Source organism: Cyanistes caeruleus, chromosome 1 (assembly GCF_971803275.1).
Source record: "Cyanistes caeruleus chromosome 1, bCyaCae1.hap1.1, whole genome shotgun sequence".
Taxonomy (NCBI): domain Eukaryota; kingdom Metazoa; phylum Chordata; class Aves; order Passeriformes; family Paridae; genus Cyanistes; species Cyanistes caeruleus.
In genome coordinates, this window is record NC_141701.1 from 498,471 (window position 1) to 525,000 (window position 26,530).

The following is a 26,530-nucleotide window of genomic DNA, read 5'->3' on the forward strand; positions in this document are numbered from 1 at the left end:
AAAACGGGAAGGGGAAGGGCGGGGGGAGGGACGGGGAGGGGACACAGGACCGGCCCCACGGGTGACAGCGGGACAAGTGACCGTCCCTCCCGCGCCAGCGGCCCCACGAGTGACCGGGGGACACAAAACTGACCCCAGACGGGACAAGCGGGGCACACGGGATCGTCCCCGAGAATGGCACGGGGACACGGGGCCAGCCCCGGGGGGGGACAGGGGACACCGGGGGTGGGGGACACGGGGCCAGCCCCACGGGTGGGGACAGGGGACACCGGGGGGGGACAGGGGACACTGTGTGGGGGGACAGGGGACACCGGGGGGGGGACAGGGGACACCGGGGAGGGGGACAGGGGACACTGGGGGGGGGCAGGGGACACCGGGGAGGGGGACAGGGGACACCGGGGGGGGGGACAGGAGACACCGGGGTGGGGACAGGGACACCGGGGGGGAAGACAGGGGACACCGGGGGGGGGACAGGGGACACTGGGGGGGGGGACAGGGGACACAAGGGTGGGGACAGGGGACACCGGAGGGGGGGGACAGGGGACACCGGGGTGGGGACAGGGGACACCGGGGAGGGGACAGGGGACACCGGGGGTGGGGGACAGGGGACACCGGGGAGGGGACAGGGGACACCGGGTGGGGGACAGGGGACACCGGGGGGGGGGACAGGGGACACCGGGTGGGGGACAGGGGACACCGGGCTGTCCCCACGCGTGACACGGCGGGGCCACCCCAGGGAGCGCGCGCTGCCGCCACCAGGGGGCGCTGTGCTGCACAACCCTGGCCCCGCCCCATCAAAGCCCCGCCCCCATCGAGCCCCGCCCCCCACGGGCCTACGCAGTGCTCAGCCGCCTGGCCACGCCCCCTCCCTAAACCCCGCCCCCTGGGGCCTACGCAGTGCTCAGTGGGATGGGCACGCCCCCTCCCTAAACCCCGCCCCCTGGGGCCTACGCAGTGCTCAGTGGGATGGGCACGCCCCCTCCCTAAGCCCCGCCCCCTGCAGGCATACGCAGCGCTCACGGGCTGACCCCACCCCCTCCTAAGCCCCGCCCCCTGCAGGCCCCGCCCACCCCCGCGCAGCGAGCGGACCCGCGCAGCTCGGCCCGGCCGGTGAGCGGGGGCAGGGGGGGCTCGGGGGGTCCCGGGGGGCTCCGGGGCTCGCACGGGAGGTGCGGGAGGATGAGCGGGGGGTGCGGGAACCCCGGAGCCGCCGCCGAGCGCGGTTCCCTCCGCCGCTTCCCGCTGCCGCATTCCGCAGCGCGCGGGGCTCGGTGCGGGCGGGGGGGAGTGGGGGGGCGGCGGGGCCGAGCGGGACCCCGCACCCCCCCCCCCCGGGCACGGCGGGGGTCTCCCGGCCGCTCCCCCCTCCCCAGAGGAGGCAGCGCTCGGGGATTAGGCTGGCTGGTGCCGTAAATAGGCCGCGGCGGGGCTTTACCGAGCAAAGCGGCTTAGGGGGCTCGGAGAGAACCGGCGGGGGGGGGCGGCACCCCCGCAAACCCGTGATGCGGGAACACCGGCACCCCCGCAAGGCCGCGCCTCCCGTGGGCATCCCTGCGCCCCCCGCACGCCGGGCTGCGGCTCCCCTGCGCCCCCCGAACCGCCCGCACACCGGGACACCCGCACCGGGAGACCCCCACACCGGGAGACCCCCGCACCGGGACCCCCGCACCGGGAGACCCCCACACCGGGACCCCCCCGCACCGGGACCCCCCCCCCCACACCGAGACCCCCCCGCACCGGGACCCCCGCACACCGGGACCCCCGCACACCGGGACCCCCGCACCGGGAGACCCCCGCACCGGGAGACCCCCGCATACCGGGACCCCCGCACCGGGAGACCCCCGCACCGGGAGACCCCCGCACCGGGAGACCCCCGCACCGAGACCCCCCCGCACCGGGACCCCCACACCGGGACCCCCACACCGGGAGACCCCCGCATACCGGGACCCCCGCACACCGGGACCCCCACACCGGGACCCCCGCACCGGGACCCCCCCCGCACCGGGACCCCCGCACCGGGACCCCCACACCGGGACCCCCACACAGAGACCCCCGCACACCGGGACCCCCGCACCGGGAGACCCCCGCACCGGGACCCCCGCACACCGGGACCCCCGCACCGGGACCCCCGCACCGGGACCCCCACACACCGGGACCCCCGCACAGAGACCCCCGCACACCGGGACCCCCGCACCGGGAGACCCCCGCACCGGGACCCCCGCACACCGGGAGACCCCCGCACCGGGACCCCCGCACCGGGACCCCCCCGCACCGGGACCCCCGCACCGGGACCCCCACACCGGGACCCCCACACCGGGACCCCCACACAGAGACCCCCGCACACCGGGACCCCCACACCGGGACCCCCCCGCACCGGGACCCCCCCCCCCCACACCGAGACCCCCGCACACCGAGACCCCCCAACACTGGGACCCCCGCACCGGGACCCCCACACCGGGACCCCCCCACACCGAGACCCCCCCACACCGGGACCCCCGCACCGGGACCCCCACACCGGGACCCCCCCCACCCTGTGCTGCGGGGTGTCCCCGGTACCCCGGTCCCGTGCGGGTGTCCCCGGTACCCCGGTCCCGTTCGGGTGTCCCCGGTACCGCACGCTCCCGGTGCCCCCGGTAAAGCCTCCCCCCGCTCCGCGCGCCCCCCGCCCGGTGTCGGTGCCGCCCCCGCAGGGCCGAACCCCCCCCGGTTCCGCCGCTCGCCCGGGGCCGTCACGCGGCCGCGGTGCCTGCGCCACCGGCCGGAGCTGCCCGTGGGCCGGGCCGGGCCCGCTGCGGTACCGGAACAGCGGCGGTACCGGAACAGCGGCGGTACCGCACCGGTACCGGAACAGCGCTGCTACCGCCGCCACAGCGGTACCGCACCGGTACCACACCGGTACCGCGCCGGTACCGCCGTCACAGTGGTACCGCACCGGTATCACACCGGTAGCGCACGGGTACCGCTGTTCCGCTGCCGGTACCGCACCGGTACCGCACCGGTTCCGCCGCCACAGCAGTACCGGACCGGTACCGCTGTTCCGCTGCCGGTACCGCACCGGTACCGCACCGGTACCGCACCGGTACCGCAGCGCCGGGTGCGCGGTCCCCGCTTAGGGCGCAGCCGCCGCTCCCGCAGCGCTCGGTTTTGTAACCGGGCTCGGGCAGCGGGGGCGGCCCCGAGGCTGCGGCGGAGCCGGCCCGGTTCCATGAGGCGGGTCCGTGAGGCGGCGGAGCCGGCCCGGTTCCGTGAGGCTGGACCGGCCCCGGGGCTGCGGCGGAGCCGGCCCGGTTCCGTGAGGCGGGTCCGTGAGGCGGCGGAGCCGGCCCGGTTCCGTGAGGCTGGACCGGCCCCGGGGCTGCGGCGGAGCCGGCCCGGTTCCGTGAGGCTGGACCGGGCCCGGGGCTGCGGAGGAGCCGGCCCGGTTCCGTGAGGCTGGACCGGCCCCGGGGCTGCGGCGGAGCCGGCCCGGTTCCGTGAGGCGGGTCCGTGAGGCGGCGGAGCCGGCCCGGTTCCGTGAGGCGGGTCCGTGAGGCGGCGGAGCCGGCCCGGTTCCGTGAGGCGGTTCCGTGAGGCGGCGGAGCCGGCCCGGTTCCGTGAGGCTGGACCGGCCCTGGGGCTGCGGCGGAGCCGGCCCGGTTCCGTGTGGCGGTTCCATGAGGCGGGACCGGGCCCGGGCCTGGCGGGACCCCGCTGCTCCCGGTGACGGCCCGAGGGGGCCGTGAGGCAGCGCCGGAGCTTCCCCCGCAGCGCTGCCGGGAATCGCGGCGGGGAGCGGGCCCGAACAGGGACCCCCGACCCAAACGGCGACCCCCGGCCCCGTACAGGGACCCCCGGCCCAAACAGCGACCCCCGACCCAAACAGCGACCCCCGACCCAAACGGCGACCCCCGGCCCCGTACAGGGACCCCCGGCCCGAACAGGGACCCCGGCCCAAACGGCGACCCCAGGCCCGTGCACGGACCCCCGGTCCCTCACAGGGACCCCCGGCCCCGTACAGGGACCCCCGGTCCCTCACAGCGACCCCCGGCCCAAACAGCGACCCCCGGCCCCGTACAGGGACCCCCGGCCCCGTACAGGGACCCCCGGCCCAAACGGCGACCCCAGGCCCGTGCAGGGACCCCCGGCCCCGTACAGGGACCCCCGGCCCAAACGGCGACCCCAGGCCCGTGCAGGGACCCCCGGCCCAAACAGCGACCCCCGGCCCAAACAGCGACCCCAGGCCGAGCCCCCGGCCCCGTACAGGGACCCCCGGTCCCTCACAGCGACCCCCGGCCCCGTACAGCGACCCCCGGCCCAAACAGCGGCCCCAGGCCGAGCCCCCGGCCCAAACATCGCCCCCGGCCCCGGGGCTGTTGCCATGGCAACGGGCTGGCCGCCGCCATCTTGTGCGGCCGCGGGGGGAGCGGGACGGGACCCCCGATGGTGGGGACCCCAACCCGGGACAGGGGACCCCAAACCGGGACAGGGACCCCAAACCGGGACAGGGACCCCAAACCGGGACAGGGGACCCCAAACCGGGACAGGGGACCCCAAACCGGGACAGGGACCCCAAACCGGGACAGAGACCCCCAAACCGGGACAGGGGACCCCAAACCGGGACAGGGACCCCAACCCGGGACAGGGGACCCCCGATGGTGGGGACCCCAAACCGGGACAGGGGACCCCAAACCGGGACAGAGACCCCCAAACCGGGACAGGGACCCCCAAACCGGGACAGGGGACCCCAACCCGGGACAGGGGAACACAAACTGGGACAGGGGACCCCAAACCGGGACAGGGGACCCCCGATGGTGGGGACCCCCAAACCGGGACAGGGGGACCCCAAACCGGGACAGGGACCCCAAACCGGGACAGGGACCCCAAACCGGGACAGAGACCCCCAAACCGGGACAGGGACCCCAAACCGGGACAGGGACCCCCAAACCGGGACGGGGGACCCCAAACCGGGACAGGGGACCCCAAACCGGGACAGGGGACCCCAACCCGGGGCTGCCCGGGGGCTGCAGAGCCCCCGGCCTTGGGGGGCTGCTGAGGACAGGCTGGGGGCTGTGGGGGGGTAACGGGCATGAGGGTCTGGGGGCTGCACTGGGGGGGTCTGGGGGCTGCACTGGGGGGGTCTGGGGGCTGCACTGGGGGGGTCTGGGGGCTGCACTGGGGCGTCCCTGGGGTGTGACAGCAGCAGGGGGGTGACAGTGCAGGGTGGGTCTGGGGGCTGCACTGGGGGGGTCTGGGGGCTGCACTGGGGGGTCTGGGGGCTGCACTGGGGGGGGTGACAGTGCAGGGTGGGTCTGGGGGCTGCACTGTAGGGGTCTGGGGGCTGCACTGGGGGGTCCCTGGGGGTGTGACAGCAGCAGGGGGGTGACAGTGGCTGTAGGGGTCTGGGGGCTGCACTGGGGGGGGTGACAGTGCTGGGTGGGTCTGGGGGCAGCACTGGGGGGTGACAGTGGCTGTGGGGGTCTGGGGGCTGCACTGGGGGGGGTGACAGTGCAGGGTGGGTCTGGGGGCTGCACTGTAGGGGTCTGGGGGCTGCACTGGGGGGTCCCTGGGGGTGTGACAGCAGCAGGGGGGTGACAGTGGCTGTAGGGGTCTGGGGGCAGCACTGGGGGGTGACAGTGGCTGGGGGGGTCTGGGGCAGCACTGGGGGGGTGACAGTGCAGGGTGGGTCTGGGGGCTGCACTGGGTGGGTCTGGGGGCTGCACTGGGGGGTCCCTGGGGGTGTGACATCAGCAGGGGGGTGACAGTGCTGGGTGGGTCTGGGGGCTGCACTGGGTGGGTCTGGGGGCTGCACTGGGGGGGTGACAGTGGCTGTGGGGGTCTGGGGGCTGCACTGGGGGGTCCCTGGGGGTGTGACAGCAGCAGGGGGGTGACAGTGCAGGGTGGGTCTGGGGGCTGCACTGGGGGGGGTGACAGTGGCTGGGGGGGTCTGGGGGCTGCAGTGGGGGTGTGACAGCAGCAGGGGGGTGACAGTGCCCTCTCTAAGCCGTGTCCCCCTCCCCACAGCGGCCGCAGCCCGGGGGTCGCCATGTCCCACGAGAAGAGTTTCCTGGTGACGAGCGACGGCTTCGGGGGGCAGCAGCCCCCCACGGCCCCCCCGGCCTACCCGCAGCCCCCCTACCCCGTGGCCCCCTACCCCCAGCCCCAGTTTGCCCCCTACCCCCAGCCGGGCTTCGCGCCGGGGCCGGGGCCGTACCCCCCCCCTGGCGGGCCGTACCCCCCCCCGGGCGGGCCGTACCCCCCCCCGGGCGGGCCGTACCCCCCCGGGCCGTACCCCCCCCCCGGGCCGTACCCCCAGGGGCCCTACGGGCAGCCCCCCTACGCCCAGCCCCAGCCCATGGTGCCCGGAGACCAGGACTGTGAGTACCGGCAGCGGGGGGCTTCACTGGGGGGGGGGCTCTGTCCTGGGGGGCTTCACTGGGGGGGGGGCTCTGTCCTGGGGGGGCTTCACTGGGGGGGGGGCTCTGTCCTGGGGGGGGGGGCTCTGTCCTGGGGGGGTCCATTCTGGGGGGGCTCTGTCCTGGGGGGCTTCACTGGGGAGGGGCTCTGTCCTGGGGGGGGGGGCTCTGTCCTGGGGGGGCTCTGTCCTGGGGGGCTTCACTGGGGGGGGGGCTCTGTCCTGGGGGGCTTCACTGGGGGGGGGGCTCTGTCCTGGGGGGGCTCTGTCCTGGGGGGCTCCATTCTGGGGGGGCTCTGTCCTGGGGGGCTTCACTGGGGAGGGGCTCTGTCCTGGGGGGGCTCTGTCCTGGGGGGCTTCACTGGGGGGGGGCTCTGTCCTGGGGGGCTTCACTGGGGGGGGGCTCTGTCCTGGGGGGCTCTGTCCTGGGGGGCTTCACTGGGGGGGGGCTCTGTCCTGGGGGGCTCTGTCCTGGGGGGATCCATTCTGGGGGGGCTCTGTCCTGGGGGGGGCTCTGTCCTGGGGGGATCCATTCTGGGGGGCTTCACTGGGGGGGCTCTGTCCTGGGGGGATCCATTGGGGGGGGGCTCTGTCCTGGGGGGATCTATTCTGGGGGGGGGCTCTGTCCTGAGGGGCTCCATTGGGGGGGGGGGGCTCTGTCCTGGGGGGATCTATTCTGGGGGGGGGCTCTGTCCTGGGGGGCTCCATTGGGGGGGGATCCATTCTGGGGGGGGATCCGTTCTGGGGGGCCTCCATTGTGGGGGTGTTCAGTTCTGGGGGGGCTCCATTGTGGGGGTGTTCAATTCTGGGGGGGCTCCATTGGGAGGGGCTCCATCCTGGGGGGGGGCTCCATCCTTGGGGGGCTCCGGATGGAGTGTGGGACCCTCCTGGCTGCCAGATTGGGGGGTGCAGACCACCCCCCACCCCCCCCGGGCTCCTGTTTGAGTCTGGGGGCTTCAGGGCTGGGGGGCAGCCCCTGGCTGGGGGCACTGGGGGGGTTCCCTGGGAGGGGGGGTCCCCCTGCAGATATTGGGGGGCTCAGGGGGGGCTCAGGACCCTCCTGTGGCTCCTGGGGGGGTTCCCTGGGAGGGGGGGGGGGCACCCTGCAGATATTGGGGGGCTCAGGGGGGGCTCAGGGGGGGCTCAGGACCCCCCCGTGGCTCCTGGGGGGGTTCCCTGGGAGGGGGGGGGTCCCCATTTTGGCCGTGCAGATATTGGGGGGGCTCGGGGGGGGCAGCAGGGACCCCCCCCCGTGGCTCCTGGGGGGCAGCTGGGGTGACCCTGCCGTGCCCCTGGGGAGGGGGTGACAGCGCCCCGAGCTGCTCCGGCCGGCTTTGGGGGGCACAGAACCCGCTTTGGGGGGCACAGAACCCCACTCCCCCCGGCTCCTGGGACCCCCCCCCGATACCCAGCGCCCCCCTCCCCTCCCCACAGCCCCCCTGCACAGCACCTACCACGAGGACGGGCCCCCCTCCTACTATGACAACCAGGACTTCCCCTCGGCGCACTGGGACGACAAGAGCGTCCGGCAGGCCTTCATCCGCAAGGTTTGGGGGGGCTGGGGGGGTTTGGGGGGGCTGGGGGGGTCTGGGGACATCGGGGGGCTGGGGGGATGGGGGGTCTGGGGGGGCTGGGGGGGTCTGGGGACATTGGGGGGGGTTTGGGGGGTCTGGGGACATCGGGGGGGCTGGGGACATCGGGGGGCTGGGGGGATGGGGGGTCTGGGGGGGGCTGGGGGCTGGGGGGTCTGGGGACATCGGGGGGCTGGGGGGATGGGGGGGGCTGGGGGGGCTGGAGGGGCTGGGGGGTCTGGGGACATCGGGGGGCTGGGGGGCTGGGGGGGTTTGGGGGGGCTGGGGGGGCTGGGGGGGTCTGGGGGGGATGGGGGGGCTGGGGGGGCTGGGGGGGTCTGGGGACATTGGGGGGGGTTTGGGGGGTCTGGGGACATCGGGGGGGCTGGGGACATCGGGGGGCTGGGGGGATGGGGGGTCTGGGGGGGGCTGGGGGCTGGGGGGTCTGGGGACATCGGGGGGCTGGGGGGGTCTGGGGGGGTTTGGGGACATCGGGGGGCTGGGGGGGTCTCGGGGGGGCTGGGGACATCAGGGGGGTCCTGGGGGGTCTGGGGGGTCTGGGGGGTCTGGGGACATCGGGGGGGGCTGGGGGGTCTGGGGGCTGGGGGGGTTTGGGGGGGGCTGGGGACATCGGGGGGGTCTGGGGGGTCTGGGGGGGTTTGGGGACATCGGAGGGGGGCTGGGGGGGTTTGGGGGGGTCTGGGGACATTGGGGGATCTGGGGGGTCTGGGGGGTCTGGGGACATCAGGGGGGTCTGGGGGGTCTGGGGACATCGGGGGGGCTGGGGACATCGGGGGGGGCTGGGGGGGTCGGGGGGCTGGGGGGGCTGGGGACATCGGGGGGGTCTGGGGGGTCTGGCGGGGTTTGGGGGGTCTGGGGACATCGGGGGGGTCTGGGGGGGTCTGGGGACATTGGGGGGGTCTGGGGACATCGGGGGAGTTTGGGGGGATCTGGGGACATCGGGGGGGTCTGGGGACATCAGGGGGCTCCGGGGGGGGGTTTGGGGGGTCTGGGGACATTGGGGGGCTCCAGGGGGGTTTGGGGGGTCGTGGGGACATCGGGGGGCTCCGGGGGGGGGTTTGGGAGGCTCTGGGGGGGTTTGGGGGGTCGTGGGGACATCGGGGGGCTCCAGGGGGGGGTTTGGGGGGCTCTGGGGGGGTTTGGGGGTCGTGGAGACATCGGGGGGCTCCGGGGGGGGTTTGGGGGGTCGTGGGGACCCCCCCGCCCCCATTGGCTCGATCTCCTCGAGCGTGGCCCGGCTGGCTCAGGGATGAGGTTTCTCTTCTCTCGGGTTTGGAGCCAGCAGGGGTTTGTGGGGTTCACTGATTGTCTGCAGGAATCCCAGTTTATAGAGTGAAGAAACCAGGGGGGACTCTCTCTCTCCCTGGTTTGCATCCCACAGTTTATTCCTGTGAAGGGGAATCCAAAGGATTCCAAAGGATTCCAGAGGATTCCAAAGGATTCCAAAGGATTCCAAAGGATTCCAGAGGAATCCAAAGGATTCCAAAAGATTCCAAAGGATTCCAAAAGATTCCAAAGGATTCCAGAGGATTCCAAAGGATTCCAAAAGATTCCAAAGGATTCCAGAGGATTCCAAAAGATTCCAAATGATTCCAGAGGATTCCAAAGGATTCCAGAGGATTCCAAAGGATTCCAAAAGATTCCAAAGGATTCCAGAGGATTCCAAAGGATTCCAGAGGATTCCAGAGGATTCCAAAGGATTCCAAAGGATTCCAAAAGATTCCAAAGTATTCCAGAGGATTCCAAAGGATTCCAAGGGATTCCAAAGGATTCCAAAGGATTCCAAAGTATTCCAAAAGATTCCAAAGGATTCCAGAGGATTCCAAAGGATTCCAAAGGATTCCAAAAGATTCCAAAGGATTCCAGAGGATTCCAGAGGATTCCAAAGGATTCCAAAGGATTCCAAAGGATTCCCAGGGATTCCAAAGGATTCCAAAGGATTCCAAGGGATTGCAGAGGATTCCAGAGGATTCCAAAAGATTCCAAAGGATTCCAAGGGATTCCAGAGGATTCCAAAGGATTCCAAAAGATTCCAAAGGATTCCAAAGGATTCCAAAGGACTCCAGAGGATTCCAAAGGATTCCAAAGGATTCCAAAGGATTGCAGAGGATTCCAGAGGATTCCAAAGGATTCCAAAGGATTCCAAAAGATTCCAAAGGATTCCAAAGGATTGCAGAGGATTCCAGAGGATTCCAAAAGATTCCAAAGGATTCCAAAAGAGAGACCCAGGGTTTGGGGTCTGGGGGTCTCTTTTAACAGGGATTCTCGGAGGGAGGGAACATCAGAGAGAGAAATAATTATTTTTCTCAGGAACATCTTATAAACTTTCTACAAATCAAGGTTCCCCACAGCAGGATAAGAAATAACAGACACCAACTTCTCCAAATGCCCAGAGAGGTGTGGGAGAGTTCTCCAGAGAGGGGGTTTGGTTTCCTGGCAGCACAGGGGGGAAGAAAGGGAAGGGAAGGGAAGGGAAGGGAAGGGAAGGGAAGGGAAGGGAAGGGAAGGGAAGGGAAGGGAAGGGAAGGGAAGGGAAGGGAAGGGAAGGGAAGGGAAGGGAAGGGAAGGGAAGGGAAGGGAAGGGAAGGGAAGGGAAGGGAAGGGAAGGGAAGGGAAGGGAAGGGAAGGGAAGGGAAGGGAAAGGCAGCAAATCTCAGGTTTGGAGCCAGCAGGGGTTTGTGGGGTTCACTGATTGTCTGCAGGAATCCCAGTTTATAGAGTGAAGAAATCAGGTGGAATCTCTCTCTGGGTTACATTGCACAGTTTATTCCTGTGAAGGGGAATCCAAAGGATTCCAAAATATTCCAAAGGATTCCAAAGGATTCCAAAGTATTCCAAAATATTCCAAAGGATTCCAAAGGATTCCAAAGGATTCCAGAGGATTCCAAAAGAGAGACCCAGGGTTTGGGGTCTGGGGGTCTCTTTTAACAGGGATTTTTGGAGGGAGGGAACATCAGAGAGAGAAATAATTATTTTTCTCAGTTAGGAACATCTTACAAACATTCTACAAATCCAGGTTACACGTGCCAAGATAAGAAATAACAGACACCAACTTCTCCAAATGGCCAGAGAGGTGTGGGAGAGTTCTCCAGAGAGGGGGTTTGGTTTCCTGGCAGCACAGGGGGGAAAGAAAAGGAAGGGAAAGAAGGGAAAGGCAGCAAATCCTCTCAGCTTGCACAGCTCGGAGCCATTCTGGGACAGGAAAAACAGAATTACAAACTCCTGGGTTGGAAAGGAGGGTCTCAGACCTCCCAACCCCGCGCTTTCCTGGGCTGGAGAAACTTCCAGCAGCTGGAAATGCCAGCGGGGCCCTCTCTCGGCTCCATCCCTGGCGCTGAGGAGAGAGAAACCAGTGAGTGTGACAACTTGATGTGGTGAAAAACGAGGAGGAAGAGAAGCTGGGGGGGAAAAATCCCAACCAAAAAAAAGGGGAAAAAACGGCGTTTCAGTGTGTCAGCCACGCCCTCCCCACCTGTGCAGGTGTTCCTGGTGCTGACGCTGCAGCTGACGGTCACCTTCGCCTTCGTCACGGTGTTCACCTTCGTGAGGGGCGTGCGGGGCTTCGTGCAGCGCAACGTCTGGACCTACTACGTGTCCTACGCCGTCTTCTTCATCTCCCTCATCGTCCTCAGCTGCTGCGGGGACTTCCGCCGCAAGCACCCCTGGAACCTCGTGTCCCTGGTGGGCTGGGGGGCTGGGAATGGGGGTACAGGGGGGCTGGGGGGGGCTGGGAATGGGGGTACAGGGGGGCTGGGGGGGGAATGGGGGTACAGGGGGGCTGGGGGGGCTGGGAATGGGGGTACAGGGGGGCTGGGAATGGGGGGCTGGGGGGCTGGGAATGGGGGTACAGGGGGCTGGGGGGCTGGGAATGGGGGTACAGGGGGCTGGGGACACTGAGGGTTTGGGGACATTGAGGCAGGGGACAGGTGGCGTGTTTGGGGACACTGACCCAGGGGACACTGAGGCAGGGCACAGGTGCCATGTTTGGGGACACTGAGGCAGGGGACAGGTGCCATGTTTGGTGACACCGATCAGGGCACAGGTGCCGTGTTTGGGGGTGCCACGCTGCTGGGCCAGCCCTGACTGTCCCCCTGTCCCCGCAGTCCATCCTGACCGTCAGCCTGTCCTACATGGTGGGGATGATCGCCAGCTTCTACGACACCGAGGCCGTCATCATGGCCGTGGGCATCACCGTCGTCGTCTGCTTCACCGTCGTCATCTTCTCGCTGCAGGTCAGCGCCAGGGCTGCCCTGCTGCTCCTGGGGGGCTCCACACCGGGGTCACAGCCCCCCTCAGGGGTCTTGGGGGGGTCTGGGGTCTCCCCTCAGCTCCCTGGTGGGTCTGGGGGCTCTGACCCCTCCCTCTCAGCTCCCTGCTGGGTCTGGGGGCTCCCCTTGGCTCCCTGCTGGGTCTGGGGGCTCTGACCCCTCCCCCTGAGCTCTCTGCTGGGTCTGGGGGCTCTGAACAGGGTGGTGACCCCTCCCTCAGGGGTCCTGGGGGGGTCTGGGGTCTCCCCTCGGCTCCCTGATGGGTCTGGGGGGCTCCACACCGGGGGTACAGCCTCCCTCAGGGGTCCTGGGGGGGGTCTGGGGTCTCCCCTCTGCTCCCTGCTGCTCCTGGGGGGCTCCACACCGGGGTCCTGGGGGGGTCTGGGGTCTCCCCTCGGCTCCCTGCTGCTCCTGGGGGGCTCCACACCGGGGTCCTGGGGGGGTCTGGGGTCTCCCCTCGGCTCCCTGCTGGGTCTGGGGGCTCCACACCGGGGTCCTGGGGAGGTCTGGGGTCTCCTCTCAGCTCCCTGCTGGGTCTGGGGGCTCCACACCGGGGTCCTGGGAGGGTCTGGGGTCTCCCTGAGGTCCCTGCTGCTCCTGGGGGGCTCCACACCGGGGTCCTGGGAGGGTCTGGGATCTCCCTGAGGTCCCTGCTGGGTCTGGGGGGCTCCACACCGGGGTCCTGGGGGGTCTGGGGTCTCCCCTCGGCTCCCTGCTGGGTCTGGGGGCTCCACACCGGGGTCCTGGGGGGTCTGGGGTCTCCCCTCGGCTCCCTGCTGGGTCTGGGGGCTCCACACCGGGGTCCTGGGGGGGTCTGGGGTCTCCCCTCGGCTCCCTGCTGCTCCTGGGGGGCTCCACACCGGGGTCCTGGGGGGGTCTGGGGTCTCCCCTCGGCTCCCTGCTGGGTCTGGGGGCTCTCAACAGGGGGGTGACCCCTCCCTGAGCTCCCTGCTGGGTCTGGGGGCTCTGACCCCTCCCCCTGAGCTCCCTGCTGGGTCTGGGGGCTCTGGGGTCTCCCCTTGGCTCCCTGCTGGGTCTGGGGGCTCTGGGGTCTCCCCCCATCTCCCTGCTGGGTCTGGGGGCTCTGGGGTCTCCCCTCGGCTCCCTGCTGGGTCTGGGGGCTCTGGGGTCTCCCCTGAGCTCCCTGCTGGGTCTGGGGGCTCTGGGGTCTCCTCTGAGGTCCCTGCTGGGTCTGGGGGCTCTGGGGTCTCCCCTGAGCTCCCTGCTGGGTCTGGGGGCTCTGGGGTCTCCTCTGAGCTCCCTGCTGGGTCTGGGGGCTCTCAACAGGGGGGTGACCCCTCCCTCTCAGCTCCCTGCTGGGTCTGGGGGCTCTGGGGTCTCCCCTCAGCTCCCTGCTGGGTCTGGGGGCTCTGACCCCTCCCTCTCAGCTCCCTGCTGGGTCTGGGGGCTCTGAACAGGGTGGTGACCCCTCCCTGCTGGGTCCTGGGGGGGTCTGGGGTCTCCCCTCAGCTCCCTGCTGGGTCTGGGGGCTCTGACCCCTCCCCCTGAGCTCCCTGCTGGGTCTGGGGGCTCCCCACGGGGCTCTGATCCCCCCCAATCCCCCTCCCCACAGACCAAGTACGATTTCACCTCGTGCCGGGGCGTTCTCATCATCTGCCTGGTCGTGCTCATCCTCTTCTCCATCCTCTGCATCTTCATCCGGAACCGCATCGTGGACATCGTCTACGCCTCGCTGGGGGCCCTGCTCTTCACCTGCGTGAGTCGGGGTCCCGGGGGGGCTGGGGGGCACTGCTGGGGGGCACTGGGGCACTGCTGGGGGGCACTGCTGGGGGGCGCTGGGGGGCACTGGGGCTGGGGGGGCACTGCTGGGGGGCACTGGGGCTGGGGGGCAGAGCTGGGGTCCCCAGGGGGGCTGGGGGGCACTGCTGGGGTCCCCTGGGGCTGGGGGGGCAGTGCTGGGGTCCCCAGGGGGGCTGGGGGGCACTGCTGGGGGGCACTGCTGGGGGGCACTGGGGGGCACTGGGGCACTGCTGGGGGGCACTGCTGGGGGGCACTGGGGGGGCTGGGGGGGCACTGCTGGGGTCCCCTGGGGTTCTGGGGGGCACTTCTGGGGTCCCCAGGGGCAGTTCCAGGGTCCCCAGGGGCTGGGGGGCACTGCTGGGGTCCCCAGGGGCACTGCTGGGGTCCTCAGGTGCTGATGGGGGGCACTGCTGGGGTCCCCTGGGGCACTGCTGGGGTCCCCTGGGGTTCTGGGGGGCACTGCTGGGGACCCCTGGGGCTGGGGGGCACTGCTCGGGTCCCCTGGGGCTGGGGGGGCAGTCCTGGGGTCCCCTGGGGCAGTTCCAGGGTCCCCAGGGGCTGGGGGGCACTGCTGGGGTCCCCAGGGGCAGTTCCAAGGTCCCCTGGGGATTCTGGGGGGCAGAGCTGGGGTCCCCTGGGGTGGGGGGCACTGCTGGGGTCCCCAGGGGCACTGCTGGGGTCCTCAGGTGCTGATGGGGGGCACTGCTGGGGTCCCCTGGGGTTCTGGGGGGCACTGCTGGGGTCCCCAGGGGCAGTTCCAAGGTCCCCAAGTGCTGGGGGGCAATGCCAGGGTCCCCAGATGCTGATGGGGTGCAGTGCCAGGGTCCCCAGGGGCAGTGCCAGGGTCCCCAGGTTGGGTTTTGGGGTTGGGGTTGGAGTTAGGGGGGCAGTGCCAGGGTCCCCAAGTGCTGGGGGGCAGTGCCAGGGTCCCCAGGTTGGGGTTGGGATTAGGGGGGCAGTGCTGGGGTCCCCAGGCTGGGGTTAAGAGTTGGGGTTGGGTTTAGGGGGGCAGTGCTGGGGTCCCCAGGCTGGGGTTGGGGTTAGGGGGGCAGTGCTGGGGTCCCCAGGCTGGGGTTGGGGGTTAGGGGTTAGGATTGGGGTTAGGTTTAGGGGGGCAGTGCTGGGGTTCTCAGGTTGGGTTTAGGGGGGCAGTGCCGGGGTCCCCAGATTAGGGTTGGGTTTAGGGGGGCAGTGCCGGGGTCCCCAGATTAGGGTTGGGTCTAGGGGGGCAGTGCTGGGGTCCCCAGATTAGGGTTAGGTTTAGGGGGGCAGTGCTGGGGTTCCCAGATTAGGGTTAGGTTTAGGGGGGCAGTGCCCCCAGCCCCCCTGGCTGCTCCAGCTCGGGGGGCACACACAGCATGGGGGTGTCCCCTGGGCTGGGGTGTGCAGGGGGGGCGCCCGGCCGCTTTGGGGCGGGGGGCAGCTCCCGGCGCCCCCCAGCACCGCCCCGTCCCGCAGTTCCTGGCGGTGGACACGCAGCTGATCCTGGGGAACAAGCAGCTGGCGCTGAGCCCCGAGGAATACATCTTCGCCGCGCTCAACCTCTACACCGACATCATCAACATCTTCCTCTACATCCTCGCCATCATCGGCAGGGCCAAGGAGTGACCCCGGGCCGCCCCCCCCCGCGCCCCCCCAGCTCGGGACCCCCTCCCCGTAGCCGGTTTTGTTCTCTCATGGCGTTCCCCGGCCCCGCGGGGTCCCCCCCGCTGCTCCCCACCGTGACCGCGGATCCCCCCCGTGGACTGGAAGCACTTTGGAGCCCCCCCCGTGTCCCGTCCCCTCCCCGTCCCCGCTCGGGCAGCGCGGGCAGGGCCGCTGGTGGCACCGCAGCCCCCCCCGAGCCGCGGTCCCCGCGTCCCCAGCCGCCCGCAGCCAGCGTCCCCGTGTGTCCCCAGAGCCCCCCGAGCACTGAGCCACGCTCCTCTCACGGAGCCACTCCCCGACCCCCGCCCGGCCACCAGCCCTGCCTGTCCCCACCCCCCGACCCCTCCCGCCCCCTCCCCATCCCGCTCCTGCTGTTAATAAATCGGCTGGTTCATCTCCCAGCGTGTCACAGCGTGTCACTGCGTGTCACTGCGTGTCACAGCGTGTCACAGCGTGTCACAGAGTGTCACAGAGTGTCCCTGAGTGTCACAGAGTGTCCCTGACGGTCCCTGAGTGTCCCAGCGTGTCCCTGAGTGTCCCTGAGTGTCACAGAGTGTCCCTGAGTGTCCCAGCGTGTCCCTGAGTGTCCCTGAGTGTCACAGAGTGTCACAGAGTGTCCCAGTGTGTCCCTGAGTGTCCCTGAGTGTCCCTGAGTGTCCCTGAGTGTCCCAGCGTGTCACTGCGTGTCCCAGAGTGTCCCTGACTGTCCCTGCGTGTCCCTGGGTGTCCCTGAGTGTCCCAGAGTGTACCTGAGTGTCCCTGCGTGTCACTGCGAGTCCCTGAGTGTCCCAGCGTGTCCCTGAGTGTCCCAGCGTGTCCCAGAGTGTCACAGCGTGTCCCTGAGTGTCCCTGAGTGTCCCTGAGTGTCCCAGCGTGTCCCTGAGTGTCCCCGAGTGTCCCTGAGTGTCCCCGAGTGTCCCTGAGTGTCCCTGAGTGTCCCTGAGTGTCCCCGAGTGTCCCAGCGTGTCCCTGAGTGTCCCAGAGTGTCCCAGCGTGTCCCTGAGTGTCCCAGAGTGTCCCTGGGTGTCCCTGAGTGTCCCAGCGTGTCCCTGAGTGTCCCTGAGTGTCCCAGAGTGTCCCAGCGTGTCCCCAAGGACAGCCTGGGGACAGCCCAGCGGCACGGCCGGGTCAGGGGGGGTCCTGCTCCCGGGGGACAGGGGAGGAGGGAACCCTCGGGGGAGGTTTCAATTGGGAAATTGGGAAATTGGGAAATTGGGAAATTGGGAAATTCCTTTCCTGGAAGGGCTGTCCAGCGGTGGCCGGCGTGCCCGGGGGTCGGGGATGGGGGGATGGGGTGGCCCTGGCAGTGCCACGAGCAGCGCTGGGCTCGGAGCCTTTTCCATCCAAGCCCAATTCCGCAATTCCTCCATTCCCGACCCGTTCCCTGGCGCTGGGCGGTGTTTCCATCGCCCGTTCTCCCTGGAGAGGCGATCCCTGCTCTCCTGCGCTGATCCCTGCGCTGATCCCTGCGCTGATCCTTGCGCTGATCCCTGCATCGATCCCTGCGCTGATCCCTGCGGTGATCCCTGCGCTGATCCCTGCATCGATCCCTGCGCTGATCCCTGCTCTCCTGCACCGATCCCTGCACCAATCCCTGCGCCGATCCCTGCGCCGATCCCTGCTCTCCTCCGCCGATCCCTGCACCGATCCCTGCACCGATCCCTGCGTTGATCCCTGCGCCGATCCCTGCGCCGATCCCTGCGCCGATCCCCGCTCTCCTGCACCGATCCCTGCACCGATCCCTGCACCGATCCCTGCTCCGATCCCTGCACTGATCCCTGCACCGATCCCTGCGCTGATCCCTGCGGTGATCCCTGCGCTGATCCCTGCACCGATCCCTGCTCCGATCCCTGCACCGATCCCTGCGCCGATCCCTGCACCGATCCCTGCACCGATCCCTGCACCGATCCCTGCACCGATCCCTGCTCCGATCCCTGCACCGATCCCTGCGCCGATCCCTGCACCGATCCCTGCACCGATCCCTGCGCCGATCCCTGCGCCGATCCCTGCACCGATCCCTGCGCCGATCCCTGCACCGATCCCTGCACCGATCCCTGCACCGATCCCTGCGCCGATCCCTGCGCCGATCCCTGCTCCGATCCCTGCTCCGATCCCTGCTCCGATCCCTGCGCCGATCCCTGCTCCGATCCCTGCTCCGATCCCTGCGGTGATCCCTGCGCCAATCCCTGCACTGATCCCTGCGCCCATCCCTGCTCCGATCCCTGCGCCGATCCCTGCGCCGATCCCTGCTCCGATCCCTGCGCCGATCCCTGCACCGATCCCTGCGCCGATCCCTGCATCGATCCCTGCTCTCTTGAGCCGATCCCTGCTCCGATCCCTGCGCCGATCCCCGCTCTCCTGCGCCGATCCCTGCGGTGATCCCTGCACCGATCCCTGCTCTGATCCCTGCGCCGATCCCTGCACCGATCCCTGCACCGATCCCTGCACCGATCCCTGCGCCGATCCCTGCGCCGATCCCTGCACCGATCCCTGCGCCGATCCCTGCACCGATCCCTGCACCGATCCCTGCACCGATCCCTGCGCCGATCCCTGCTCCGATCCCTGCTCCGATCCCTGCGGTGATCCCTGCGCCAATCCCTGCACTGATCCCTGCGCCCATCCCTGCTCCGATCCCTGCGCCGATCCCTGCGCCGATCCCTGCTCCGATCCCTGCGCCGATCCCTGCACCGATCCCTGCGCCGATCCCTGCATCGATCCCTGCTCTCTTGAGCCGATCCCTGCTCCGATCCCTGCGCCGATCCCCGCTCTCCTGCGCCGATCCCTGCGGTGATCCCTGCACCGATCCCTGCTCTGATCCCTGCGCCGATCCCTGCACCGATCCCTGCACCGATCCCTGCACCGATCCCTGCGCCGATCCCTGCGCCGATCCCTGCACCGATCCCTGCGCCGATCCCTGCACCGATCCCTGCACCGATCCCTGCACCGATCCCTGCGCCGATCCCTGCTCCGATCCCTGCTCCGATCCCTGCGGTGATCCCTGCGCCAATCCCTGCACTGATCCCTGCGCCCATCCCTGCTCCGATCCCTGCGCCGATCCCTGCGCCGATCCCTGCGCCGATCCCTGCACCGATCCCTGCGCCGATCCCTGCATCGATCCCTGCTCTCTTGAGCCGATCCCTGCTCCGATCCCTGCGCCGATCCCCGCTCTCCTGCGCCGATCCCTGCGGTGATCCCTGCACCGATCCCTGCGCCGATCCCTGCGCTGATCCCTGCGCCGATCCCTGCTCCGATCCCTGCTCTCCTGCTCTGATCCCTGCGCCGATCGCTGCGCCGATCCCTGCTCCGATCCCTGCTCTCCTGCTCTGATCCCTGCGCCGATCGCTGCGCCGATCCCTGCTCCGATCCCTGCTCTCCTGCTCCGATCCCTGCTCCGATCCCTGCACCGATCCCTGCGCCGATCCCTGCACCGATCCCTGCCCCAATCCCTGCTCTCCTCCGCCGATCCCTGCTCCGATCCCTGCACCGATCCCTGCGCCGATCCCTGCGCCGATCCCTGCGCTGATCCCTGCACCGATCCCTGCTCTGATCCCTGCTCCGATCCCTGCACCGATCCCTGCGCCGATCCCTGCACCGATCCCTGCGCCGATCCCCACCTGCAGAGCTCCCAGAGCAGCTGGGAAGGGTTTGAAGGTGGCACCGGCAAAAGGCAGCAGCAAAAGGAAAAGCGGGTTGGAAATGAGAGCAGGAGCAGGTTGGAAATGAAACCAAGAGCGGGTTTCAAATGAAAGCAAAAGCAGGTTTGAAATGGAAGCAGGTTTGAAATAAAAGCGGGTTTGAAATGCAATAAAAGCGGGTTTGAAATTAAATAAAAGCGGGTTTGAAATTAAATAAATACAGGTTTTGAAATGAAATAAATACAGGTTTGAAATGCAATAAAAGCGGGTTTGAAATTAAATAAAAGCAGGGTTGAAATTAAATAAAAGTGGGTTTGAAATGCAATAAAAGCGGGTTTGAAATTAAATAAATACAGGTTTGAAATGCAATAAAAGCGGGTTTGAAATGAAATAAATATAGGTTTTGAAATGCAATAAATACAGGTTTTGAAATGCAATAAAAGCGGGTTTGAAATGAAATAAATATAGGTTTTGAAATGCAATAAATACAGGTTTTGAAATGCAATAAAAGTGGGTTTGAAACGCAATAAAAGCGGGTTTGAAGTGGAAGCAGGAGCAGGACGAGGTTTGTTGGCTCTGCTGCTCGCTCGGTGTTTAAAGCACACGGGAAAAACAACCCGGGATCGGCGAGTGCCGGGCGGGAATCGCTGCAGGCTGAGCCGGGGGGATCTAACGGGCTGCAGAGGAGAGCAGCGCCTCTGGTGCATTCCCTGCAGCGCTCCCGGTGCATTTCCTGCGGCGCTCCCGGTGCATTTCCTGCAGTGCTCCCGGTGCATTTCCTGCAGTGCTCCCGGCGCATTTCCTGCAGCGCTCCCGGTGCATTTCCTGCGGCGCTCCCGGTGCATTTCCTGCAGTGCTCCCGGTGCATTTCCTGCAGTGCTGTCGGTGCATTTCCTGCCGTGCTGCCGGCGCATTTCCTGCAGTGCATTTCCTGCAGCTGCTGTCGGCGCATTTCCTGCAGTGCTCCTCTGGTGCATTCCCCGCAGCTGCTGTCGGTGCATTCCCTGCAGCGCTCCCAGTGCATTCCCTGCAGCGCTCCCAGTGCATTCCCTGTTGAGCTCCCGGCGCATTCCCTGGTGAGCTCCCGATGCATTCCCTGCAGCTCTCCCAGTGCATTCCCTGCAGCGCTCCCGGTGCATTCCCTGCAGCTCTCCCAGTGCATTCCCTGTTGAGCTCCCGGTGCATTCCCTGCAGCTGCTGTCAGTGCATTTCCCTGCAGCGCTCCCAGTGCATTCCCTGCAGTGCTCCCGGTGCATTCCCTGCAGCGCTCCCGGTGCATTTCCTGCACCACTGTTGGTGCATTTCCTGCAGTGCTCCCGGTGCATTCCCTGTTGAGCTCCCGGTGCATTCCCTGCAGCGCTTTCGGTGCATTCCCTGCAGCTGCTGTCTGTGCATTCCCTGCAGCGCTCCCGGTGCATTCCCTGCAGCGCTCCCAGGGCTCAGGATGGCGTTTCCCGGCACAGGACAGAGGATTTTTTCCATTTTCCATCCCGGCTGCAGCTCGGGCCAGGAGCTCTCTGAAAGCGCCACAGCAGAAATGTTCCTCTGGGCTGCTCTGCGGGCACAGAAATGCGTTCCCAAGGCCGCTGGTTAGAGGAGGAGCTCGTTATCCCGCAGGAATTCCTGGTGAGCTCGGGAGGAGCTCGGCACAGGTGCTGGGAAGGCAGAATCAGAAAGAAATGACAAATATGACTCTTTAGCCAGAAAGGCTCAGGAGGAAATAGAAATGAAAGCGGGGTTTGAATAATTCAAAATAATTCAAAATAATTCAAAATAATTCAAAATAATTCAAAGGAACCAGGCTGGTGTGGCAGAACACATTCTGTCCCCCAATAAAACTCAGCTCTCCCCAGCCTCATGAGGAAAGCTCTGAAGGACCCCGAGACAACTAAAAATACGCAAAAGCAGCGATTTCTATCGGTCACACACAAATGTTCCTGTGTTGGTGCGCTCAGAAAGATTGGTTAGTGAAGGAATGGAATATTCAATGTATAGATTATATAAACAATTGTGAAAGAGAATTCGCTCTCTTGGCTCTCTTGTTTTCCCTTCGTCCCTCTCGGCCTTCTCGCCTCACGTTTTCTACTCTTGCTGCTCTCTTTTTCCTGCTCTTTCCTGCTCTTCTTTAACTCTTTTTTCCCAGCTCTCTCACTTCTGTCACTCTCTTCCTTAAGTCTTGAGCTCCTGGATTCATGTTTTACCCCGTTTGTGTTGTTCTCTCTGAGCCTGCTCTGAGCTCTGCTGGCTCCTAACAGAGCTCTCTGTCTCTGTCCCACGCCCTGGGATAAACTCCTAACACCTCACTCGACCGGAGAGGCCTGGGCCGTGTCTCAGACCGTCCACCCCGAAGCGTCTCTCACACACAGGCGCTGCTCCTCGCGCTCTGAGGGCATTTCTGAGCTCACGGAGCGCTGGGGAGGGGATGCAGCTCCGGCTCCCCATCCCCGGGTCTGTTCCAGGGGTGCAGCCTCTCCTCTCCGTGCCCTGTCCCCGGTCTGCAGGGGGAACAGAGATGACCTGGCAGCTTCTCCTTGCTTCTGTCCTCGGGATCCTCATCCCCTGCTGCCCTCGGGATTCCACCCTGCCCTCGGGATCCCACCCTGTCCTCAGGATCCTCATCCCCTGCTGCCCCCAGGATCCCACCCTGCCCTCGGGATCCTCATCCCCTGCTGCCCCCAGGATCCCACCCTGCCCTCGGGATCCTCATCCCCTGCTGCTCTCGGGATCCCACCCTGTCCTCAGGATCCTCATCCCCTGCTGCTCTCGGGATCCCACCCTGTCCTCAGGATCCTCATCCCCTGCTGCCCTCGGGATCCCACCCTGTCCTCGGGATCCCACCCTGTCCTCAGGATCCTCATCCCCTGCTGCCCTCGGGATCCCACCCTGCCCTCGGGATCCCACCCTGTCCTCAGGATCCTCATCCCCTGCTGCCCTCAGGATCCCACCCTGCCCTCGGGATCCCACCCTGCCCTCGGGATCCCACCCTGCCCCCAGGATCCCCATCCCCTGCTGCCCTCAGGATCCCACCCTGCTCTCAGGATCCCACCCTGTCCTCGGGATCCCCATCCCCTGCTGCCCCCAGGATCCTCATCCCCTGCTGCCCCCAGGATCTCACCCTGCCCCCAGGATTCCACCCTGTCCTCAGGATCCCACCCTGCCCTCAGGATCCCACCCTGCCCCCAGGATCCCACCCTGTCCTCGGGATCCCACCCTGCCCTCGGGATCCCACCCTGCCCCCAGGATCCCACCCTGCCCCCAGGATCCCACCCTGCCCTCGGGATCCCACCCTGTCCTCAGGATCCCACCCTGCCCCCAGGATCCCACCCTGCCCTCAGGATCCCACCCTGTCCTCAGGATCCTCATCCCACCCTGCCCTCGGGATCCCACCGTGTCCTCGGGATCCCACCCTGTCCTCGGGATCCTCATCCCCTGCTGCCCCCAGGATCCCACCCTGCCCCCAGGATCCCACCCTGCCCCCAGGATCCCACCCTGCTCTCAGGTTCCCACCCTGCCCTCAGGATCCCACCCTGTCCTCAGGATCCCACCCTGCCCTCAGGATCCCCATCCCCTGCTGCCCTCGGGATCCCCATCCCCTGCTGCCCTCGGGATCCTCATCCCCTGCTGCCCTCAGGATCCCACCCTGCCCCCAGGATCCCACCCTGCCCTTGGGATCCCACCCTGCCCCCAGGATCCCACCCTGTCCTCGGGATCCCCATCCCCTGCTGCCCCCAGGATCCTCATCCCCTGCTGCCCTCGGGATCCTCATCCCCTGCTGCCCTCGGGATCCCACCCTGACCTCAGGATCCCACCCTGTCCTCGGGATCCCACCCTGTCCTCAGGATCCCCATCCCCTGCTGTCCTCGGGATCCCCATCCCCTGCTGCCCCCATGATCCCACCCTGCCCTCGGGATCCCCATCCCCTGCTGCCCTCGGGATCCCCATCCCCTGCTGCCCCCAGGATCCCACCCTGCCCTCGGGATCCCCATCCCCTGCTGCCCTCGGGATCCCCATCCCCTGCTGCCCCCAGGATCCCACCCTGTCCTCGGGATCCTGTGGAGACTTTTGTGGCAGAATGGTTAGGCGAGAAAGGCCATGACTGTACAAACTTGCTAGAGATAAAACACCACTAGTGCAGAGGCAGTCTCAAGGACGGATTGCCCTTGAGATATGGGGAGGAGAACAAGAATGTGGTAGACAGAACGAGAAAGAAGAACCAGGGACGGTCTGGTAACCGCAAGAATGCAGAAGCACATAGCTATGTACCGCAGTAACATAGATAGCAGAATAACCAATGATGAGCTATACTTTTGCAATATGTATGAGCTAATTAAATCATGTATTTAAACACGAGTGTAATGATCAATAAACGAGATTTGCTTGACGACCACCTGGTGTCTGCGTCTCCCTTCTCCGACAGGATCCCACCCTGATGCCCCCAGGATCCCACCCTGCTCCCAGGATCCCACCCTGCTCCCTCGGTTTATTTTTGTCAACCCCTCCCCTGCACCTGCTGCTGTGCCCATCGCACCCCCAGGCTGTGTGTGTGTCCCCCTAGGGGATCCCCGGGCTGGCCCTGTGTCCCCAGGGCTGGCTCTGTGTCCCCCTGTGTCCCTCTGTGTCCCCAGGGCTGGCCCTGTGTCCCTGGGGATGGCTCTGTGTCCCCCTGTGTCCCCCTGTGTCCCCCTGTGTCCCCGGGGCTGGCTCTGTGTCCCCGGGGATGGCTCTGTGTCCCCCTGTGTCCCCCTGTGTCCCCCTGTGTCCCCGGGGCTGGCCCTGTGTCCCCCTGTGTCCCCCTGTGCCCCCCTGTGTCCCTCTGTGTCCCTCGGGGATCCCCGGGGATGGCTCTGTGTCCCTGTGTCCCCCTGTGTCCCCCTGTGTCCCCCTGTGTCCCCCTGTGCCCCCCTGTGTCCCTCTGTGTCCCTCGGGGATCCCTGGGGATGGCTCTGTGTCCCTGTGTCCCCCTGTGTCCCCCTGTGTCCCCCTGTGTCCCTCTGTGTCCCCCTGTGTCCCCCTGTGCCCCCCTGTGTCCCCCTGTGCCCCCCTGTGTCCCCTTTGTCCCCCAGCCCCTGGAACCCGTGGGGTGTTGGTGTTGGCTCTGGGCTGGCAGCGGGGCGGCCACCGAGCCCCTCCCAGCAGGGCCATCGCTTGTCCTTGGGGTCACTCTGCCACCTCTGACCCCTGAGTGTCCCCAGCAGGGCCATCAATTGTCCTTGGGGTCACTCTGCCACCTCTGACCTCTGAGCCCTTCCCAGCAGGGCCATCAATTGTCCTTGGGGTCACTCTGCCACCTCTGACCCCTGAGTGTCCCCAGCAGGGCCATCGATTGTCCTTGGGGTCACTCTGCCACCTCTGACCCCTGAGTGTCCCCAGCGTGGGCCATCGATTGTCCCTGGGGTCACTCTCGGTGCCCAGCTCGGGGTCACAGCTCGGGGTCACAGCTCAGGGTCACAGCTCGGGGTCACAGCTCGGTTCCGAGCTGGTTCTGAGCCCGCTCCATCCCGAACCGATCCGGGACCGGTTCCGAGGCCGCTCCATCCCGAACCGATCCGGGCCCGGTTCTGAGCCCGCTCCATCCCGAACCGATCCGGGCCCGGTTCCGAGGCCGCTCCATCCCGAACCGATCCGGGCCCGGTTCCGAGGCCGCTCCATCCCGAACCATTCCGGGCCCGGTTCTGAGCCCGCTCCATCCCGAACCGATCCGGACCGGTTCTGAGCCCGCTCCATCCCGAACCGATCCGGGCCCGGTTCTGAGCCCGCTCCATCCTGAACCGATCCTGGCCCGGTTCTGAGCCCGCTCCATCCCGGACCGTTCCGGGCCCGGTTCTGATCCCGCTCCATCCCGAACCGATCCGGGCCGGTACCGGGAGGGGGCGGGGCTCAGGCTCCCCCTGCCGGCGAGCCCGGGAAGCGCAGCCGGGACTGCGCATGCGCAGTGCGCTGGTTTCCCACGCTCGCTGCTGCCCTCGTGTGGACAATCGGGGAAGCGCAGCCAGAGAGATGTGCGGGAAAAAAGAGGGGAAAAAGGGAAAAGAAAGAGGGAAAAGAAGGAAAACAGGGAAAAGAAAGAGGGAAAAGAAAGAGGGAAGAGAGGGAAAAGAAAGAGGGAAAAAAAAGAGGGAAAAGAGGGAAAAGAAAGAGGGAAAAGAAAGAGGGAAAAGAAAGAGGGAAGAGAGGGAAAAGAGGGAAAAGAAAGAGGGAAAAGAAAGAGAGAAAAGAGGGAAAAGAAAGAGGGAAAAGAAAGAGAGAAAAGAAAGAAGGAAAAGAAGGAAAAGAAAGAGAGAAAAGAGAGAAAAGAAAGAAGGAAAAGAGGGAAAAGAAAGATGGAAAAGAAAGAGGGAAAATCCCCTTTGTAAAGGAAAAAATGCTTTCCTCAGCCAAACAGCCGCTTTCTGCACAAATTCAGGGGTACTGGGCTGTGAAAAACGAGGTTCACCTAATTTTTATAGAACTTAAAAGTTTAATGAAAAAGACAATTAGGAGAAAAAAATAAAGTAAAGTATACAGATCTGGCTGGGTGTCTCTGCATTCACCTCACTGACAAAGGATTGTCCCTTAAAAACAGAATCCTGCTACATATCCATAAATTCTTATATATATCCATAAATTCTCATACATATCCATAAATTCTCATACATATCCACAAATTCTCACACATATCCATAAATTCTCACACATATCCATAAATTCTCACACATATCCATAAATTCTCACACATATCCTTAAATTCTCACACATATCCATAAATTCTCACACATATCCATAAATTCTCACACATATTCAGACATTCTTCTGTGGATTTTTGGTGTTCTTCTGTTCAGTTTTCTCTTGCTGCCTTCCCAATAGATCAATCCTCTTGGTGCCATCGAGATTTACATTCTCTGATACCAGAAATGCAATAAATTCCTCCCCCCAGAGTTCTGGGCACTGCTGTCTTCATCTGGATAAGAGAGTTTACAAATGCAGGAGTTCTCCAGCTATTTTTTTTTTTGTTGTTGTTGTTGTTTTGTTTCACAGTCTTTGGGTTACACAAACAAAAGCAGTTTTTATTCTAATACTATTCAATATACTAACATATACGTATTATACCACTATTTCTAAATTTCATCAATAATAGAAATAAAACTATATTAATACAACAAAAATTGCTCATTCTTATACACGTAACATTCATTTTAATATTTGCAAAAAGCCAACAATATAAAATGTAACTATAACATCTATTTTATAAAAACAGCC

The 26,530-nt window shown here is 66.0% G+C and overlaps 1 protein-coding gene across 1 annotated transcript; it reads left to right on the forward strand.

Moving 5' to 3' along the window:
- Positions 1 to 6,007: 6,007 nt before the first annotated feature.
- On the forward strand, positions 6,008 to 16,058 carry GRINA (glutamate ionotropic receptor NMDA type subunit associated protein 1). Its single transcript, XM_086875676.1, has 6 exons — positions 6,008 to 6,353; positions 7,826 to 7,938; positions 11,464 to 11,664; positions 12,087 to 12,215; positions 13,825 to 13,968; positions 15,471 to 16,058. Exons 1-6 carry the CDS (start codon positions 6,023 to 6,025, stop codon positions 15,618 to 15,620), a joined length of 1,068 nt encoding a protein of 355 aa, XP_086731802.1. The 5' UTR covers positions 6,008 to 6,022; the 3' UTR covers positions 15,621 to 16,058.
- The last annotated feature ends 10,472 nt before the right edge of the window (positions 16,059 to 26,530 follow it).